We start from the raw sequence: 13,885 nt of genomic DNA, 5'->3' as shown, positions 1-13,885 counted from the left end.
ATAATAATGAGTAGGTAGATTACCTACCTAGATTAGGAGATTAGTAGGAAGGTAGTTAGGGAGGTAGGTTACAAGATAGTTTCTCGTTTTTTGGGTGACCTTGAACCCGCCAGTTTAAAATAATCATGAAAAACGGAATCCAAAATAATAATAGAAAGGTGTAGATGGAAGCAAGTAACCTAGTAACTAGGAACTAGGTATGTCAAGTAAAAAATAAAAACAAATTTAGTATTTTTATTTACATAAAGCAGCGATATACCTATTATACCTATAACATAGTATTCATGACAATACAAATTACAAAAACACTATCAAAAAGTATGACTTATTATTATTCTTCTTCATTTCTGGGAAAGTCTCGGAATAATACAATTTCCAGATTTTTTTTCATTTCATCAAACCGCTTCCACTGGCATTGTTATCAGCAAGCTCTATCATAAACTGTGATAGGTCGTTACTCAGTGTGACATAGAGCAATGGCTGGTTTTCAACTGGAATCAAAAAATAGTATAAGGCGTTAATAATATGTTCTGTAAAGACTAGAGTCTGGCTAATGAAAGATCAGACTGGAAAAGCGCGGCAAATTTAAAAAATATCAGTATGGCAGCCCCAAAATTAGTATGACAGACTTGGAATAACCTAATTTGATACTTTAGATATGGCTGATTTTCAACTGGAAAAAAAAATTGTGGAAAGCGACAACAACATATTGTTTCTGTAAAGACTAGAGTCTGGCTAACGAAAGATGAGACTGGAAAAGTTCAGCAAATTTAAAAAATATTAGTATGGCAGCCCCAAAATTAATATGACAGACTTGGAAAAGCCTGATTTGATACTTTAGAACTACTTATTTTTATTTCTGTTCTATCAAATTAGGTTATTCCAGCGGGGCGATTGTCTTAAACCTGCATCAATCATTATTACCATCTCAATTGTTCTGATTGGCTGAATTTGTGCGATTCTTGTTGCAACAATGAGCAACAATGCATTGTGGCCAATAGTGAGCGAGCATTAACCAATCAGAGATGATTGCGATCGTGACATTGTAGCTGTCAAACAACCGCGGTAGGGCCACAGGTCTGTCATACTAATTTCAGAGCTGCCCAAGTGATATTTTAAAAATTTACCTTCAGTTATTTTGCTAGTTAATAATAGTAGTGTACCTGTTATGTTTGGATTATTCAGCATAGCAATAGCTGGAGATGTATCCATCATGGGTGGCTTCACATCCGCCTGGTCAAACTTCAACTCCTCATTCACATCTGCAAAGACCAATTCTGGTGTCGCTTGAGTTTCTCGGTAATCACCTTGTTCTTCTGCTTCATCAATTTTAACTTCTTTATATTCTACTATTGGTATAGCTTCTTTTCTTTTATTTGGCCTCTTTTCTTTTTCTTTCAAAACTTGTGTAGGCACTTTTGCCTTTGCAACTTTCAATGCTCTCGTTACCTCATTCCGTATAGCATTTTTGACATCTTCTGTCAAATCTATGCCACTGTCGTACGTTTTAATGTACTTTGTGACAGGTTCGTCATCACTAGAAGAGTCACATTCGGGCAATACATGCTCTTTAAGAAATAAGTAGCGCCATTTGTTTATTAAGTCATCGGCTAGTTTCTGGAATAGAAAGAATTTACTTATTAGTACAATAGTGGTCAAAAATTTTTGTATAAAAGATTAGGTACTGTTATGACATTAAAAGCGAGTTTTTTTAGATTGTTTATTTCTACCTTATACTGATGCGTAGCTAAGTTCACACAATAAATTAGATTGCACATTGATATATTTTGAGTATTGAATAACTGTAATATCAGAAAAACAATCTAAAGAGAAAGGCCACTGGCTGTAGGCCTATTAGTGAATTTGATCTTTAATATAAAGTATTTTAGGTCCATTTTATTTTGACTTGATAGTTTTAGCAGTAATCAAAATCTATCAACATTTTTGACATGTAAATACAGTATGCGACCGAAAGTTATGTACATAAACCTTTAGAAGGAGATAGCAAATTTGTAGAGCACTGTCTCTGTCGTTGAGACAGACAAAACGTCATATAGGTATGAGTGACAGACATAAAAGCTCTACAAAGCCGAAATGTCATTCTAAAGGCTGATGTACAGTACTTATACTGAACCCTACTTACAAATTTAATAGATTTTGGTATCCGTAGCATATAGTGATGTGGATGTCTTTCGAGCATCTCGCATTTCTGGCACAGGTCAAAGTTGTCACACGTCACACACTTGTAGCGGAACCCCTGCACCGGATCCTGGCAGCTGTCACAGATTATGCCTTCGTGTCTCTCTGGAGAGTCCGGTTCATCTGGAAATATTGTCTTGAATTGGGTATTTGACTCCAATTTTTTTATTACTTTATTATAAACTAAGATAAAAATAATGAAGTAAACTGAAAAAACTAATTAAATCGATCAATTAACAAAAAAGTTACAAGCATTTAAATATTTCTGATTAGACAGAGATAGCGATATAGAATTTTGACCTCACACCTCACTAATACCATAGTAGCTTCGTGCGGTTTCATATAAATTGTCGTTTTGCGAGAAAGGGATAGAAGACGCTCCCACTCCAAAATTAAAATGCCTGTAACTTTCTAAATCTTTGTTGGATTTTAATTTTTTTTCACCATACATCATTATTTTTATCCTAGTTTATAATCTAAATATATAAAAGGAAAAGGTGACTGACTGACTGACTGACTGACTGATCTATCAACGCACAGCTCAAACTACTGGACGGATCGGGCTGAAATTTGGCAAGCAGATAGTTATTATGACGTAAGCATCCGCTAAGAAAGGATTTTTGAAAATTCAACCGCTAAGGGGGTGAAATTAGGGTTTGAAATTTGCGTAATCCACGCGGACGAAGTCGCGAGCATAAGCTAGTAAAGTAATAATATTTACATATCAAATTCAAAAGTAGGAAAATACCCAATTTAGTAAATTCACATCATAATATGTGGGATTTGTTGTGGATGTCGATTTAGCTTAGTAGCTCAATGGTTAAAGGAGTGGTCAGAAATCAAGGTCGGTACCGTAGTGGCACCAATAATCGACAAGGACCAATAATCGACACTTTTTTCTTTAACCATCGAAAATAAGGACAGACAACGAGTTTTTTAATTTGGCAACACTGAATCATAGGCAATGTACTTCCTACTGTCATCCAGTAAAATGTCACGGAAATCCGCCATTTTATTTAAAAATGTCGAATTAAAAACTAAGTGGAGACCGATCGTCTGTAAAAAAATCAAGATTTGTTAAAGAAATCGTTAAGAGGGTGAGTCCAAACTTTTGACAATTGTTTTAATACTATGAAAGTTATTTGAATGAAACTTTACTTTATGGGTTTCTATAAATATCCTTTTAATGATTGTGTAGATAAACTATTTGAGGTCATAATAATTTTGTCAAAACAGCCGGTGTCGAACACTAGTTCCTGTAAACTACCTTTCTCCAATAATCGACATATGTCGATAATAATTATTTTTGACGTTTATTTAATTGTTAATGCAATCTAGCTCTTTTTTCTTTCCTTGTTGATTTAATATTTGAAAGCAATTGATCAGTGTTTAACTACCAGTAATCGACAAAGTGTCGATGACTGGATATAAATGTGTCGATAGTTGGTTTCACAGATAGCCCCGAGAAAAGATTACACCTGCTGATAGAAAAAGCAATTGAGGCCGTAAAAAAGGAAGAAAAGCTGCAGTTAAAAAAGTGGGCTCGAATTATGCTACACGATAAAGTCAGAGGGAATACTCCAATTTGTTGCACAATGGAACCGAGCACAGACCTATCAAAAACAGAAGAGGATATATTAATGAGATGGTTATTAGCATTATCTGAAAGACATTCAAATGACAAAAGACAATTAATTGGACAGTGTGCAGAAAGCAAAGCTTAGAAACAATATTATGAAAAAAAAGAAGAAAGAAAGAATGGATAAAAGTAAATCCAGGAGGAAAAAAGAGAGATCTAAGCAGAGAATAGCTAAAGAGGAAAATATAAGACTAAATTATTGAAGAAAAAAGAAACAAGTCTAAATTTAAATCCCAAGGAAACAAAGAACTCGAGAAGAATTGACGTCTTACCTAAAAACAAACTGTTTTCTTTGCAAGTCAGGAGATTGAAGAAAAGTAAGAATTTACTTCCAGGAAAGATTGTAATAGTAAAGTACGAAGGTGAATATTTTCCAGGGAAAGTGGAAGATGTGCAAAAAGATAAATATGAAATAAGTACAATAATTCTGACAAAAGGAAATACATTTCGATGGCCTAATTAACACCCCAAATAAAATATTGTACAGTCGTGAAGAGATCATTGAAATAGTAAGTCTGTATGTCTCAACAAAAGAGGTTTTTACAGAATATTGAAAATGGATAAATATTTGCCCGATATGTATACTTAATACGATCTTTAAAATATTATAATAAATAAATATACTTACCCAAATATATTTTAATTTTTTATTTGTTTGTCAAGATAACTTCGGGATACGTAAAATTATAAAATAAATAAATTAAAAAGTAAGTAGTTAATCGAAGTAACTAACATTAATCCAATGATTCGATGGAAGAAGCGGATGTTGATTATTAGGTGTCGTTTACTGGTGACTGTCGATTACTGGGTGTCGACTACTGGAACTTCGATGTCGATAACTGGAGATTTTTAATATTTTTGATTATTTGGCTTTTTCTTTTAATCTATAGCTTTTCATTTAATAAAAAGCTAATATATATTTTCTTAAAGATATATTTTATTATTTGCACTCCTAGTTATTGCTCTAAGTGTTAAACATTTATTTTTAAATTGTGATGAAAATACACAACCTCCTTAAAGTGTCGATTATTGGTGCCACTACGGTACTTTAAACCCTACCAGTTGCACTATTAATAGTCGTACCTACTACTTCTAGCACAAGCTTTATGCTTAGTTGGCAATGTAGATATTGCAATAATTCTTACTGAGAAAACAAAAAGGTTTATAAAAGTTCCTCCGAGTTCTATGTCCAAAATAGTGCTTGTTTCTTGATCTGTGATCTCAGTCCTAATGCCTTTCATTAATTTCATTAATGGATGGCCAAAAACCCTTTGACAAATAGGCGTTTCCCTTTTATCATAGGTTGGTAATCAACGTATGCGACGGAGAGAGGAAATCTATTTCAGCAGACATACTAAATCAGTTTTAATTTAGCGGTGCTTACTTACCTTCATCAATAGACCCCGGTAAGCTTTTAGAAGGCAGAGCATCTTGACTCAAATGCCGGTTCACTATAGCATTGGGCGGAAAGTGTCTGGAGCAGAATCTGATTGTTTTCCTAAGCTTCTCCATGTCTTTATCCAGCAGGTCATGTCTAGAGGCGAGCTTGAGCCATTGTTTTTGGCTAAAATGTCATAATGAAGAAGCGGTTTTGAGCAATTTAAGTGGTCTAGTTTTTAAATCAACTTCTATTATGAGGTAGTAAAGGCATTCCGAACCAGTGGTAGATGCATCCGACTATTCGTAAGCACTTGTATAAGTTTATACGAATAAAAAAGATTTTCATTTTCATTTTCATTTTCAAAGCAATAGACTTCTGTTTTAACTTTATTTGTACTATTTATGCACTCCTGATGAATAGGTAATAGTTTAAATTGGTATATCTAAATATATAAAAGGAAAAGGTGACTGACTGCCTGACTGACTATGTCATCAACGCACAGCTCAAACTAATGGACGGATCAGGCTGAAATTTGGCATGCAGATGGCTATTATGACGTAGGCTTTAGCTAAGAAAGGATTTTTGAAAATACAACCCCTAAGGGGGTGAAATAGGGGTTTGAAATTTGTGTAGTCCACGCGGACAAAGTCGCGAGCATAAGCAAGAGTTTAAACATCCAGGCTCACATGATCTATTCAAATGTTGGGCACTGCTGATGGATACAGGAACGGTTTTTATTTCAGACTGTTTTAAAACAATTGTGAATGTCGAATTAAATTCCTGTTGATTCGAGTTAACTTCTTTTATTTTTGAGTTTTAAAAAACATACCGGTGTATTTCCTTAGGCAAGCCGTAAAAATTCAAATGTTTGTGATTTCTACTATTCCGGCCGCAACTTGGTATGCAGCAATAATTCACCATGTTTTTACTTTGTAATTGTACCAAATACCAATATCTTTTAACAAACAGTTGTAAAAATTAAAAATTGAAATAAATATTTTTGTTTACATATTATTTTGATTTGACATTTGTTATTTTTTTATTGGCTTTGAATTCGTCGGGATAGGGGACCACAGAGTTTATTGGCATGGTCCAAAGAGTATAATAATATATGGTATGGGCTATTAATCTGTGGGTATGGGGACCATCTTGGGGACCATGATCTGTGTGGGTCATTGTGGGTCCATCCATTTAACCCACGAAAAGATTAATTTCCGGTCAACTTCGAGTTGGGCTCGCACACGACGGGTTCCGTGGTTCCATGGTTCAACGTTTGTTTCATTAAAAATAATCGGCCAAGTGCGAATCATGCACCGAAGGTTTCGTACTGCAGTCGTATTTTTTCGACATTTTGCACGATAAATCAAAAACTATAATGCATTAAAATAAATAAAATCTGTTTAAGAATGTAGGTACGCAGGTAAAACCCTTTCAGATACCCTACTTGGTATAGTTATATCTTACTTTGAAAGTTGAAAATACTAATTAGGTAGGTATTTGTTCATAAACACATTTAAATTTTTTTTATGATGTATTCACCAAATTAAAGGTTTTCAGATTTTCCCCTTTACGTTTACTATACCTACCTACTTTCTAGTAAGTACCTTAGATGTTTCTTGACAGACAGACAGACAACGAAGTGATCCTATAAGGTGATCCTTTATATTAAAAATATTATTTCTTGTTTATTATAGCGGCAATAGAAATTACACACTGAAAATTAGAAACCTCTACCTATTACGTTTTATGATCAGATACAGCCCTCTGACCTGGCTTGGACGATCTAACCTATGGACTTGTAACGCGCCTAATATTACGAATAAAAATTTCTGTCACTTTTGGTGCGGGACGAGGAAACACTACATAGACAACTTGACACACTCACTTAACAAAGTTTTGTGTCATTATTAACACACACATATCTAAATCTTCAACACTACTACATTTTACGCACACTAATAAGTTATATACATCAACATACAAAGACATTACGAGTGTAAGACAGTCAAATTGATTTGCGATGCTACCGTATCGATATTTTAAAATATATTGATAGTTTTTCAGAAACAAAAGTAGAAGTAAGAATTTATTACTCGTATTTAATTACTTAAAACCAGTGTTTGGTCAGCGTAGCGTATTCTTGCATACATTCACCTCACTTAATAGGTAATTATCCCAAAAACTAATAATGCAACGTAAAAATAAGAAAAATATATATTTAAAAAATATGCACATACTTTTTTACTTATTTTATATCATTTTTAATCTTTTGTATTTTTTTATATAACGAAATTTTCATTTAAAATTTCGATAGTGAAAATGTGCTTATTAATGACCTTGGACGTTCTAATCTAGGTTAGATCGTCCAAGTTAATGACTTATATTATTATATAATACAAAATAAACCTGACCGCGCAAAAGCCTACCAAACATAATTAGTAGGTATATCAATCAATAAAATGTTTTTTTCTTTCCAATCAATTATTTATTTATTGCACATTGGGTTTACATGGTAATTCCAATATGGTGTACTCTTTGTCCAAAAAAATTAAATGTAAGTTATTAAATAAATAAACAAAATAAAATAAATAATAAAATTACACGTATTGCCCTTACAAATTAGCAATGCAAAAATTTTCTCAATAAGCGGCAGGCGCTTTTACCCCACAGCAAAATTCCATAAGACAGATATGATACTATGAAAATAAATTAGTAAACACACACGGTGGCCTCTTCTATTTTTAACACGTCATTATTTACCATTAGGTTAATGTTATGTATATTCTTGGCGATTCTCTCTGTAAAAATATCGAAATCTGTAAAAATAAAACGATTATGATAAATTATTACCTAATCCTCATCCTTGAGAAAGGTACACCTTTTAGCTACATATTACCCAGTTCAGAGACACCCTACCCCGTTTCGCGCCTATCACTAAAATTGCGTTGCTTTAATATTTTTTTAAATGTATTAAGTACGTGAAATCACAGAAATCGACTAGTTTTATTACAAGTATAGGTAGCGAAAAAATTGTGGTAATTAATAATAACTATTCTTTACTTGACTTGAAGACGGTAATTTAGTCGTTAATAATAAAGAAAATGTTTTCATCGATATCGATAATCGAACCGCAATCACTATCACATGATTCTTAAAAATCGAACCTTATGTCCTACGCAATTAAATCTAATACTGAAAAATTTTGTAAAAATAACACTATAGTCTCGTGGGGAGTGCGGTATACTATAGACGGAGAGCCAGGACCCAAAATACTGTTTGAATTTACTAAGGCTAATTTTTATATAGTTCATTAGAATGGTTGCGTACACAAACATACTGCGGTCAGTCAAGTGAACCTGAGAACAGTGACTCAGGTGCGCTATCAAAGGTGTCGTACCTGCGAGGTAATAAAATGAATTTACTAAGGCTGAAAATTGTTATATAACTTGTATATTGCATATAAATAAAAGTTGTAATGGTTAGTCAGCAGAATATGGGGACAGAGCTGGTCAGTATGCGCAAAAAATTAGCCTTAGTAAATTCAAACAGTTTTTTGAGCGCTGGCTCTCCGTCTATAGTATACCGCACTTCCCACGAGACTAGTGTTATTTTTACTACTACGTAATTTCATGCTGTTCACGCGTATTCAAATTTTAACCTAATTTGTATATATCGAGGGTTGCAATTGTTTAGAAAAAACAAAATATAGTCTCGTGAGGAGTGTGACTCGTTTCTACCGAATTATTACGTACTCAATTACTGAATCGGTAAAGTTCTCGATTGTTATTTTATTATAATAATTTATGTAATTTAATTTATAGAAAGCGTTTATTACACCAAAAATACTTACTTATGAAATGAAATTCCATCTTTTTGTAAATTTGATGTGTTTGATTTGTTCTTGCACTCACTAACGGCACAAACAGGCATTTTTCACCCAGCGTGTAAGACGTCGTCACACATCGAAAACGATTCTGACAATGACAAAATCGATTCCGCAAACAGTGTTTATAAACGCAGTGGATTAAAAATCCATTACTATTGACAGAGGGGAATAATCATGCGAGGCGCCTCCTTAGGTTAGATCGTCCAAGCTAGATCGTCCAAGCCTCTGACAGACAGACGGATGGATGGACTGTCCATCCTTCCGTCTGTATGTCAGAGGGCTGTATCTCGTCCGTCCGTCTGTCCATCATGGACAGATTAATAGAGGATACTACGTATGGATAGCAGTGGAGGCTTAGTAATAGAGTCCCGTTGCATCGGGACCTTATCACGGAACCCTAAAATGATTAAATAAACTGAGATTAAAAGTCCCTATTTTGATAAATAAAAAGTTAGGAAAAGATTTACATTGTTTATTTTTGTAATTATTATCACTTATCAGTCTTTAAAAGATACGGCCTCTTTGGCATTACAGAGAGATTAGTTAATTACATTTATCAGCTGAACACGATTTATCTTCCTTCGATTCCTTAGCCTCTTTGCGGACTGGACCTGTCTGGGTGATGGGGACTACCCGTTCACCTTTACCCTCAACTTCCTTCCTAGGTGCTGTTATAGTTAAAATTCCATCGCTTGATAGTTGCGATACCACATTATCGGGCTCTACGCCTTCTGGCAAAGAGTATTTTCTCACAAACTGCCGAGAAATTGATCCATGTTCATCCTTCTTTTCTTCGTGTTTAGCTTCTATCGTCACATATCCATCAGCGGTCTTGACACTAATTTCTTCTGGAGCGAAGTGTTGGACATCCAAATTAATAGTGAACTTGTCTTTCTCACTCTTTATAGTCGATCCCAAATCTCTCGTAAGGGCCTCCATGTACCGCCAAGGTCGGTAGTAATCCCGGAACATGAATGGAGACATCATGGATGTGATTAAATCATCTGGTGTAAGTTCCAATCCGAAATCTTGGTCGATAAGTCTGTTACCAATGTTCGCCTGTCGTTTTTGTGGGCATTGTTCTTCACCTTGAACCGCTCCGAAAATTATGGCCACCAAAAATAAATTCATTAATTTCTCCATAGTTTTTAATTAAACGACCCACTTGACTTTCGAAAATTCTCCAAATAAATCGCACTTTTATTCTGCACACACTCTCTTCGCAAGATTCAGTTTTCGAATAACGGGCTTGAATCGCGCTGCTTGTTTTATATACGAACATCGCCATCTAGTGGCAAGTGGATCCTTCTAGAAATGTCTGACGTGTTCTTTATCGCAGATATGGGTGGGCCACGTACTGTTGTTAATCTTTTATTTTATTTTAAGCGATCATTAAAAACTTGTTGCTTATCGATTTAACTTACATATTGCAATAATTGCATTGGTTATGCAACGTGATTTTTTAATTTAAATGCCTATTTGATAACAAGGACATCTAGCGGGAAGTAGCTTATCTAAACTTGGTCTTGGTGTCTCGGAGTCTCGGTGTCACTGACCTTTACAACCCTGTCCTGTCGATGTCGGCGCGGTGTGGGGTGGCTAATCGATATTTTCGAGTACATTCCAGGCTGTCTGGATTTTATAGATCGTTAACATGTCGTTAACCATATTATAAACGTAACTTAGTAACATGGACGTATACCTACCTAGTTAGTAGATATCAATTCTCAGATAACTTACTCTAAAATTATCTACGATAGCGATACGTATCAATTTACCACTGCCACTGCCACGCAGCCCACGCATCACAGGTTCGGTTCCCGAATAGGTACCAAGCAGACTAAATATTTTTAGGGTTCCGTACTTCAAAAGGAAAAACGGATCACTTTGTTGTGTCTGTCTGTCTGTCCGTCTGTCTGTCAAGAAACCTACATGGTACTTCCCGTTGACCTAGAATCGTGAAATTTGGCAGGTAGGTAGATCTTATAGCTGACATTTGGGGAAAAATCTGAAAACCGTGAATTTGTGGTTACATCACACATAAAAAAATAAAATTGTGGTCATGAACTAATAATTAGTATTTTCAATTTTCTAAGTAAAATAGTATATCAAGTAGGGTATCATATGAAAGGTCTTCACCTGTGCATTCTAAAACAGATTTTTATTTATTTTTATGTATCATAGTTTTTGAATTATCCTGCAAAATGTCGAAAAAATACCACTGTTACTACAGTACAGGGTACGGAACACTCATTGCGCGAGCCTGACTCGCACTTGGCCGGTTTTTTTGAGTTGTCGCCAAAAACCAGGGGTATTTTGTAAACCTTATTTCAAAAATTAATCTTTCTACGTTTCCGATGTGAAAGAATGCCTATGTAGGTACGTTAGGTACCTACCTAGTACATTATAGGTAAGTCCGTAGTCAGTATACTACGGACTTTTGTTTGTTGAATTTGTAAGATAATGATGATGTATTTAATTAGGATGTAATGGTAATAGTTAATTACGTAAACTTAAAACTAAAGCTACGAGGGTTCCATATGCACCTATAGACGCCCCGCACACCCGCACAGCAGCCCGGTGGGAGCAAGCGTGGGCGTCCTCCCGCCTCATACCCCGATTGGCATTTCAACCTGTCGCGGACTTTAGGTCTGAGAAGAGCCAACAAAAAATTATAGGTAAATAGACGAACTACATGTATGTTTTCTACGTAAGTTATTGGTCTAAAAATAGGCAGCATCAATAAGAAAGGTTTACCCGTCGGTTTACCCCTACAGAATTTGTAACTGCATAAAAAAATAAAGTTTATTATCATCAATGCGAAAGTAATCTTATTAAAGAGCAAAATGTACAAAAATAACTTAGAATAACAACTTTAATCATTATGTCCATTATTATGTTACCCACTAAAATTGCAGCCGTCTGTGATAACGAATTCATAAAACGCACCATGTGCATACAATAATAACAATCAATAGGTACCAACATACTTTTCGAGAATGTCGATAAACAACGACTGTCAGCTGACGGCCCGAACAGCAGCTGAACCTTGCGTGAACTTGCCAGAATTTTCGCTATTGTTCGATAGCAGGCGCCGCGCAGACTCTGTACAATCAGCCACTCACACAAACAAAGTCTACTAGAATTTTCTATCTGTCACTAGATGGCGGACTTCTCATCATATAAAAGCTACGCCGGCCGGCATTTTTACAGTCAATTCAAGAAAGCGACACAGTAAACAATTTGGTGCGAACGCACTGTGATCTACAAGTTCTACTCAAGTGAGTTCTATACAACAATCTATAATGTCTTTACTACCATTCATCATCGGGTGTGACCGACCTCATCCCATCGCTCACCCTCACCGGCTCATCGATCAGGACTTCGGCCTAGCTTTAACACCTGAAGACTTGCTAACGGCGGCGGTGGCACCTATGCTCTCACGGGATTATTACAGACCATGGCGTCAAATGGCTGCAGTTGCAAGAGATGTCGGCTCAACAATCAAATCGGACAAGGACAAATTCCAGGTCAACCTTGATGTCCAACATTTCACTCCTGAAGAAATCTCAGTGAAGACGGCTGATGGCTTCATTGTCGTCGAAGGCAAACATGAGGAAAAGAAAGACGAGCATGGATACATTTCCCGGCAGTTTACTAGGAAATACGCCCTTCCTGAGGGATGCAACCCTGAAACAGTTGAATCCAGACTCTCCTCGGATGGTGTACTCAGCATCATTGCACCCAAAGTTGCTCCGGCTTTAAAGAACGAGCGAAGTGTGCCCATAGCTCAGACCGGCCCCGTTCGAAAGGAGATCAAGGACCAAACTTCACAGGCTGATACTAACGGAGAGAAATGAGCAATAGAAATTACAAAGAAAAAATCGTGCGCAGTGTCATAGTTTTGTTTTCTTTACAAGACTGAGTTTTTTTGTATGTTTTGCGTATTAAACTATGCCTGACTGTGTAACAATGTATGGTTGGTTATATTATAATTTTTTTTATACTTAAGTATCTTCTGAATATACAGATACACCAGTATTACCATAATACTACAGTATTTTTATTTCTACCAGTTGCACTTGCCTAGCAGCAAACAAGGAAAAAGTAACCTTGCAGCCTTGCAGTTTATAAATAGCTCCCGAAACCGTGAAACATTTTATTTGCACAGCTGCAGCGGTTTAAAGTAGGTACAACCCATCTAGGTACTTACCTACAATGGTTATTTAGGTACCTACCGATAATATGCGACAGGTGGAGATGGTAATCGGGGTGGGGATGCCCCGCATGCCTCCCGCGCTAACCCGGTGCGGGATTTCGCATGTGACGTATCCCCGCCTCATACCGATTCCCATCTCGACCTATCCCGAACTAGGCACCTACTTTTTGTACATAATGCAATGATAAAATAAGTACATATCCATCACGAGGAATCCAATGACGTAGGTATCATTTATCTAAATCGGTTGAACTGTTCAGTAGGTAGGTAAGTAGGATTTACAAGTGGACATAGGACAAACATGTCAAATATAAGGAACTAGAGAATGACCGCGACTTCGTCCGCGTGGATTTAGTTTTTAAAATTCCCGTGGGACTCTTTGTTTTTTCGGGATAAAAGGGTAGCCTATGTCCTTCCCCGAGATGCAAGCTATCTCTGTACCAAATTTCGTCAAAATCGGTTGAACGGTTGAGCCGTGAAAAGCTAGCAGACAGACAGACACACTTTCGCATTTTATAATATTAGTATGGATAATCAGGTATGGTCACTGGTATAACTATA

The 13,885-nt window shown here is 35.9% G+C and overlaps 3 protein-coding genes across 3 annotated transcripts in view; 1 reads left to right on the top strand and 2 right to left on the bottom strand.

Moving 5' to 3' along the window:
- The window catches only part of LOC117993116 (protein lethal(2)essential for life-like), a 182,566-nt gene extending 169,409 nt beyond the window's left edge, over positions 1-13,157 (top strand). Inside the window, exon 2 of the mRNA XM_034980860.2 lies at positions 12,388-13,157. Within this exon, the coding sequence (XP_034836751.1) occupies positions 12,411-12,965 (555 nt within the window). The 5' untranslated portion in view covers positions 12,388-12,410 and the 3' untranslated portion in view covers positions 12,966-13,157. The remainder of the gene's footprint in view (positions 1-12,387) is intronic.
- Positions 220-6,269, bottom strand: LOC117993118 (uncharacterized). Its single transcript, XM_069506641.1, has 5 exons — positions 6,049-6,269; positions 5,227-5,402; positions 2,144-2,322; positions 1,164-1,617; positions 220-491 (listed from the first exon to the last, which is right to left on the bottom strand). The coding sequence occupies exons 1-5, from the start codon at positions 6,138-6,140 to the stop codon at positions 388-390; spliced, it is 1,005 nt and encodes a 334-aa protein (XP_069362742.1). The 5' UTR covers positions 6,141-6,269; the 3' UTR covers positions 220-387.
- LOC138403996 (protein lethal(2)essential for life-like) lies at positions 9,563-10,344 on the bottom strand. The gene has a single exon (XM_069506659.1). It carries the CDS (start codon positions 10,246-10,248, stop codon positions 9,649-9,651), a length of 600 nt encoding a protein of 199 aa, XP_069362760.1. The 5' UTR covers positions 10,249-10,344; the 3' UTR covers positions 9,563-9,648.
- Positions 13,158-13,885: the final 728 nt, after the last annotated feature.

Source organism: Maniola hyperantus, chromosome 23 (genome assembly GCF_902806685.2).
Source record: "Maniola hyperantus chromosome 23, iAphHyp1.2, whole genome shotgun sequence".
Classification (NCBI taxonomy): domain Eukaryota; kingdom Metazoa; phylum Arthropoda; class Insecta; order Lepidoptera; family Nymphalidae; genus Maniola; species Maniola hyperantus.
The sequence above is the reverse complement of the archived record's forward strand: the minus strand, read 5'-3'. Positions and strand labels throughout refer to the sequence as shown.

Excerpts from the sequence above, each read along its gene's own strand:
- LOC117993118 (XM_069506641.1), bottom strand. The coding sequence starts at position 6,140 with ATGGTGAATTATTGCTGCATACCAAGTTGCGGCCGGAATAGTAGAAAT. Across the intron at positions 5,403-6,048 it reads TTGCCTAAGGAAATACACCG|CCAAAAACAATGGCTCAAGC; the intron begins GTATGTTTTTTA and ends ATGACATTTTAG. Across the intron at positions 492-1,163 it reads GAATAATCCAAACATAACAG|TTGAAAACCAGCCATTGCTC; the intron begins GTACACTACTAT and ends TTTTGATTCCAG.
- LOC138403996 (XM_069506659.1), bottom strand. The coding sequence starts at position 10,248 with ATGGAGAAATTAATGAATTTATTTTTGGTGGCCATAATTTTCGGAGCG.